Source organism: Myotis davidii, unplaced genomic scaffold (genome assembly GCF_000327345.1).
Source record: "Myotis davidii unplaced genomic scaffold, ASM32734v1 scaffold244, whole genome shotgun sequence".
Lineage (NCBI taxonomy): Eukaryota > Metazoa > Chordata > Mammalia > Chiroptera > Vespertilionidae > Myotis > Myotis davidii.
The window spans coordinates 1,699,232-1,706,512 of NW_006294993.1; the positions used below are offsets into that span (position 1 = coordinate 1,699,232).

The 7,281-nt window shown below is 56.2% G+C and overlaps 1 protein-coding gene across 1 annotated transcript in view; it reads right to left on the bottom strand.

Annotated features, from left to right (window-relative positions):
- The window catches only part of CDH4 (cadherin 4), a 119,693-nt gene that overhangs the window by 38,626 nt on the left and 73,786 nt on the right, over window positions 1–7,281 (bottom strand). The window contains exon 5 of the mRNA XM_015567722.1: window positions 3,489–3,661. Coding sequence (XP_015423208.1) covers window positions 3,489–3,661 — 173 coding nt within the window. The remainder of the gene's footprint in view (window positions 1–3,488; window positions 3,662–7,281) is intronic.

Consider the following 7,281-nt stretch of genomic DNA (forward strand, 5'->3'; position numbering starts at 1 on the left):
CCTCACTCCCCATCTCCCCCTTCGCTCCCCATCTCCCCATGCCCATCCTGGGAAGAGTTTCCATGGAGCAGGGCCTGCACCTCCTGGAGGGGTGAGTGACCCAGGACATGTATGCACAGGCCCCGTCAGACCACAGCTCTCTCCCCAAGGGTGTGAAAGCCCCGGGCCAGGTGCCGGCTGGAGAAAGGGGTGTCGCTCTAGCCTCTCCCCGGGGCAGGCAGGCCGCCCTGAGTGGGGGAGTGCGGGCATGGTGCTTGGTCTGTTTAGTGTGTGGGTGGACCTCACTGTGTCAGATCACAGGACACCCCTTCCCCCGCTTCCCCATCCCCGCTGATGACAACAGACTTCCAGAAGCCAGGCTGGGCTCCTGACCGGCTCCTGCAGGCCTCACGGGGCAGAGCAGGCACCTCGTGGCCACCCGGAGGGTGGTGGGGCCTCCAGGCACGAGATGGAGGTGCCCGGACTGGCCGAGGCCCCCTGAGCCCAGGTCCCGGCCCACCTCCCCATGAAGCCCCACCCACACCGTCCTTGCAGTCCTGGCCGGGCCCGCAGGGCCTCTGTCCACCCCGGCGGAGCCCAGGAGGTGGGCGAGGCTGCGCCCACTGCACAGAGGCAGGTGCCTGGTCTGGAGGCAGCCTCTAGGGGCCCACGGCCCTGAGAGGTAACTGGGGACGCCCTGCCTCCTGCTGAGCCACCAGGCGGCACAAATGACCTACCCTGTGGCTGCCTGGCCTCCCGGCACTTCCCAGGGCAGGGGCGGTGGCACTCTCCACGCCACAACCTGGCACTTCCACTGGTGTTGATTTGACAGGCACGGGGGTGACAACGTGCTGAGACAAGACCCGGCCGGTTTGCCGAGTCTGAGGTCTAGGCTCATGGCACTTGGGGTCCCCACTGCCATCCAAACCACACGCGCCAGCAGGACACGCATCCTGGGTCTGTCCCAGGCACCCAGGACATGTCACTCTGGGGCTGTCCCAGGCACCCAGGACATGTCACTCTGGGTCTGTCCCAGGCACCCAGGACATGTCACTCTGGGGCTGTCCCAGGCACCCAGGACAGGTCACTCTGGGTCTGTCCCAGGCACCCAGGACATGTCACTCTGGGGCTGTCCCAGGCACCCAGGACAGGTCACTCTGGGTCTGTCCCAGGCACCCAGGACATGTCACTCTGGGGCTGTCCCAGGCACCCAGGACAGGTCACTCTGGGTCTGTCCCAGGCACCCAGGACATGTCACTCTGGGGCTGTCCCAGGCACCCAGGACAGGTCACTCTGGGTCTGTCCCAGGCACCCAGGACATGTCACTCTGGGGCTGTCCCAGGCACCCAGGACAGGTCACTCTGGGTCTGTCCCAGGCACCCAGGACATGTCACTCTGGGGCTGTCCCAGGCACCCAGGACAGGTCACTCTGGGTCTGTCCCAGGCACCCAGGACATGTCACTCTGGGGCTGTCCCAGGCACCCAGGACAGGTCACTCTGGGTCTGTCCCAGGCACCCAGGACATGTCACTCTGGGGCTGTCCCAGGCACCCAGGACAGGTCACTCTGGGTCTGTCCCAGGCACCCAGGACATGTCACTCTGGGGCTGTCCCAGGCACCCAGGACAGGTCACTCTGGGTCTGTCCCAGGCACCCAGGACATGTCACTCTGGGGCTGTCCCAGGCACCCAGGACAGGTCACTCTGGGTCTGTCCCAGGCACCCAGGACATGTCACTCTGGGGCTGTCCCAGGCACCCAGGACAGGTCACTCTGGGTCTGTCCCAGGCACCCAGGACATGTCACTCTGGGGCTGTCCCAGGCACCCAGGACAGGTCACTCTGGGTCTGTCCCAGGCACCCAGGACATGTCACTCTGGGGCTGTCCCAGGCACCCAGGACAGGTCACTCTGGGTCTGTCCCAGGCACCCAGGACATGTCACTCTGGGGCTGTCCCAGGCACCCAGGACAGGTCACTCTGGGTCTGTCCCAGGCACCCAGGACATGTCACTCTGGGGCTGTCCCAGGCACCCAGGACAGGTCACTCTGGGTCTGTCCCAGGCACCCAGGACATGTCACTCTGGGGCTGTCCCAGGCACCCAGGACAGGTCACTCTGGGTCTGTCCCAGGCACCCAGGACATGTCACTCTGGGGCTGTCCCAGGCACCCAGGACAGGTCACTCTGGGTCTGTCCCAGGCACCCAGGACATGTCACTCTGGGGCTGTCCCAGGCACCCAGGACAGGTCACTCTGGGTCTGTCCCAGGCACCCAGGACATGTCACTCTGGGGCTGTCCCAGGCACCCAGGACAGGTCACTCTGGGTCTGTCCCAGGCACCCAGGACATGTCACTCTGGGGCTGTCCCAGGCACCCAGGACAGGTCACTCTGGGTCTGTCCCAGGCACCCAGGACATGTCACTCTGGGGCTGTCCCAGGCACCCAGGACAGGTCACTCTGGGTCTGTCCCAGGCACCCAGGACATGTCACTCTGGGGCTGTCCCAGGCACCCAGGACAGGTCACTCTGGGTCTGTCCCAGGCACCCAGGACATGTCACTCTGGGGCTGTCCCAGGCACCCAGGACAGGTCACTCTGGGTCTGTCCCAGGCACCCAGGACATGTCACTCTGGGGCTGTCCCAGGCACCCAGGACAGGTCACTCTGGGTCTGTCCCAGGCACCCAGGACATGTCACTCTGGGGCTGTCCCAGGCACCCAGGACAGGTCACTCTGGGTCTGTCCCAGGCACCCAGGACATGTCACTCTGGGGCTGTCCCAGGCACCCAGGACAGGTCACTCTGGGTCTGTCCCAGGCACCCAGGACATGTCACTCTGGGGCTGTCCCAGGCACCCAGGACAGGTCACTCTGGGTCTGTCCCAGGCACCCAGGACATGTCACTCTGGGGCTGTCCCAGGCACCCAGGACAGGTCACTCTGGGTCTGTCCCAGGCACCCAGGACATGTCACTCTGGGGCTGTCCCAGGCACCCAGGACAGGTCACTCTGGGTCTGTCCCAGGCACCCAGGACATGTCACTCTGGGGCTGTCCCAGGCACCCAGGACAGGTCACTCTGGGTCTGTCCCAGGCACCCAGGACATGTCACTCTGGGGCTGTCCCAGGCACCCAGGACAGGTCACTCTGGGTCTGTCCCAGGCACCCAGGACATGTCACTCTGGGGCTGTCCCAGGCACCCAGGACAGGTCACTCTGGGTCTGTCCCAGGCACCCAGGACATGTCACTCTGGGGCTGTCCCAGGCACCCAGGACAGGTCACTCTGGGTCTGTCCCAGGCACCCAGGACATGTCACTCTGGGGCTGTCCCAGGCACCCAGGACATGTCATCCCGGGTCTGTCCCAGGCACCCAAGACAGGCATTCTGGGCCAGCATCCTGGTGCCTCTGGACTGTGTCCAACTGGAGAGGTCACGCTGGAGCTCTGGTGTCCTCTATGGAACAGGGGGCTCAGGGGACACAACCAGAGCTGAGTCAGTCTCTCCCCAGGCCACGGCGCCCACCTCACCTCTCGGTCCAGGCCGGCGGCCACGGTCACAATGTCCCCCGTCTCGCTGTTGATGGTGAACATGTTCTGGGACGGGCTCTGTGGGGTCTGGGTCAGGATCCGGTACCGCACCATCCCGTTAGCCGTGGTGCTGTCGTCGGCATCATTGGCCGTGACTGTCATCACGTAAGTGCCTGGAACAGAGAGAGCTGCTCAGAGGGAAAGGTTTGCATAAGGGCCACTGCTACACCTGCTCACTCAGGTCAGACATCACTGGCCAATCGCAGATCCTGGCTTCATCTGGAAGGTCGTCTGGAAGGACGTCCAGAAGGTCGTTTGGCTGTCTGGTCTAATTAGCATATTACGCTTTTATTATTATAGATAAGTCATATACAATAAAACTCACACTTTAAAAAATACACAAGTCAGGGGGTTTGTTTATTCACAGTTGTGCAACTGTCAGAATCTAATTCTGGGGCATTGCCCTCATCTGAGAGAAATCTGCATCCTTAGCGGTCAGCCCCTCCTGTTCCCTGGCCCCTGGCAACCACTGACCCACTTTCTGTCTCCAGGGATTTGCCTCTTCTGGACACTTCCCATAAACAAAACCCTGCACTAGTGGCCTTGTGTCTGGCTTTTTCACCAAGCTGAGTGTTTTCAAGGTTCCTTCCTTTTCATGGCAGAATAACATTCCTTTGTTTGGGGTTACTCGCCCCTGTTACCGACTGAGGACTTGCTGGGGGTGGACAGCAGGCTCTGCTCAGGTCATCGCAGTGAGAATGACCGACACACCGTGTCCTGCTGCTCACGTGCTGGGGAGGGAGAGGAGAGAGATGCATCACTGCCCCCTAGGACCAGGACTTTGCAGGACAAAGGCAGTCCGCATGCGCAGATGGAGCTGGGTGAGAAGGGGACCTCGAGAGGAACCCGGAAGGCCTCTCTGAGAGATGTGGGGTGGGGTGGGAGGGAAGGAGGACCCTGGGCAGCGGGGCAGGGCCTCGGGGCAGAGAAGAGCTCTGCATGTCTGTGGAACAGAGGAGGACGTGGCATGTGATGGGGTCGAAGATGGTGGGGCCCATGGTGAGGATTCTGGACTTTATTCTAAGGTCACAAGGAAGCATGACCTTATTGTATTTTCATCAGGGAATGAGTGATGAAGTCTGTGCTTTTAAGACGTATACATAAAACAGACTGTTAGAAGTCAGAAGTACTTGTGGTTGGAGGGTGGACAGTAAGAAGGCTAATTCATTCACTGGATTTTGTATAGGATTGGTTGTAATTAGACCAAAATGTTGCACCCACTAGGATATTCATTCATTCATTCATTCATTCTTTAACACATCTTTATGAAGTGTCTTCTAGGGGAAAAAATGAATGTCTGTGTTTTGAGAACCCTCGAAAAAAGTTCTCCAAGTACCTCTACCACTTATTTCATGCAATGAATATATTCTCAAAGAACTGTGTGTAAACCCAATTATAATGAATTTAATTATCAGCAGAATTTCCCCAGAGGGAAATTAAGTATTTTTTTAAAAAATCCCGGAAGTTCTTTTTTTAGCAAACGGTGGGCTATGTTTTTAAACCAATCTTCTCCCCAAGGAAAACCAGAAAAGCTAGGTAAAATTCTATATAATAAATGCCTAATATGCTAAGTGTTTGGTCATCTGGTCAACCAACCAAAGTGTAATCTTATATAATAAAAGCCTAATATGTTAAGTGTCCAGTCGTCCATTCAACCAATCAAAGAGTAATATGCTAATGATATGCTAAGGCTGCTCAACTGCTCTCTATGACATGCACTGACCACCAGGGGGCAGGCAGACAGTTGACTGGTCGACCAATCACTATGATGTGCACTGACCACCAGGGGGCAGATGCTCCAACCGGTAGGTTAGCTTGCTGCTGGGGTCCAGCCAATCAGGACTGAGCAAGACAGGCCAGACACACCCTGGAGCCCTCCCGTGGTCCCTCCTTGACTGGCCAACCTCCCATATTCCTCCCTGGCCCCGATCGTGCACCCGTGGGGTCCCTCAGCCTGGCCTGTGCCCTCTCACAATCCAGGACTACTCAGGGGATGTTGGAGAGCCGGTTTCAGCCCAACCCCTCAGGCCAGGCTGAGGAACCCCACTGGTGCACAAATTCGTGCACCGGGTCTCTAGTATGCTAATGATATCCTAAGGCTGCTCAACTGCTTGCTATAACGTGCACTGACCACCAGGGGGAAGACAGTCGACGGGTTGCTATGAAATGCACTGACCAACAGTGGGCAGATGCTCTGACTAGTAGGTGAGCTTGTTGCTGGGGTCTGGTAGATCGGGAATGAGTGACATGGGGCCGGACATGCCCTGGAGCCCTCCTGCATCCCTCCCCGGGCCCGATTATGCACCGGTGGGGTCCCTTGGCCTGGCCTGTGCCCTCTCAGAATCTGGGGCCCCTCAGGGGATGTTGGAGAGCCTATTTTGGCCTGATCCTGCAGGCCAGGCTGAGGGACCCCTCTGATGCATGAATTCGTGCACCAGGCCTCTAGTGTAAAATAAAAACACCTGCTTAAAGGCATTAAAGAGCCACCAAGTAATGCAGATAAAAGATAAGTACCTGGGGCCATCTTTTCTTAGAAGACTTGCTGATTTTGGAGTTGGCTGCTGACAGCTGAAGAGCTACATCGAACGTTCAGCAGATGTATAAGAACAGGAGTAAACGACCTGCACTTAGGGTTGCCCAGGAGGAAAGTCTCCAGAGAACTCTCTGGTCCTAGGGCTGGACCCTGAAGGGCAGCACCCAGGAGTGAGTGTGACCTGGGAGTAAACAGGCTCTAACAGAGGTAACTTAGGTTAAGAGATTATTACTGTAAATTTCCATGGAGAGAACTGACATCCTACAGAGCTCAAATGATCTCTGCAGTTCTTCCTACACAAGAGGCAGCACCTAACTCACTAGGTGTACATGCACCCAAACCCACGGACAACAGAGAGGAAAGCAGGCAATGGCCAACTCGGGAGAGGCAGCTGATGGAGCAGGCAGGAGCAGGCTTGAAAACAAACACATCTCAGCTTAATATGTTCAAGGAATTAAAAGGATGAGATGGAATTTCTTTTTCAGAGAACTAGAAGCTATAAAAAATAAAACAGAAAATTTATATTTGAAAAAGTATTGAAATCAGACTGTGAACAGATGTAAAAGCAGGTTAAATGTAACTAAAGAGAGAATTAATGAACTGGAAGATGCACCAAAGAGAACATCCAGACGAAAGCATAAGAAACTCAGCATAAGAAACTGGAGACGTGAGCAGGTCCACCTGAGAAGGACCAAAGAGAAAGAATGGGCAGACACAATATTTGCGGAGATGACAGCTGAGAAATTCCCAAACCAAAGGAGACGCCCAGCCACAGATTGGAGAAGCACTAAACATTCTAAGTGGGATAAAGATGAAGAAAACACAGCAAGTCCCATCACAGTCAAACTGCTAAAACCAAAGATAAAAACGTGACTTTGGGTGTTGGGCACACAGTGCAATATGCAGATCTTGTAAGGTAGAAATCTACACCTAAAACCTGTGTGACCTGTTTACCAAGGCCATCCCAATAAATTGAATTAAAAAAGATAAATTTAAAAGCAGCTGGAGAATTTTTTTTTAAATTTTATTATTTATTACAAAGGATATTACATATGTGTCCATTTTCCCCCCCCGCCCAAGACAGTCCCCTAGCCTCCCCTATCCCCCAGTGTCTTATGTCCATTGGTTATGCTTATATGTATGCATACAAGTCCTTTGGTTGATCTCTTACCCCCACCTCCACCCTCCCCTGCCTTCACT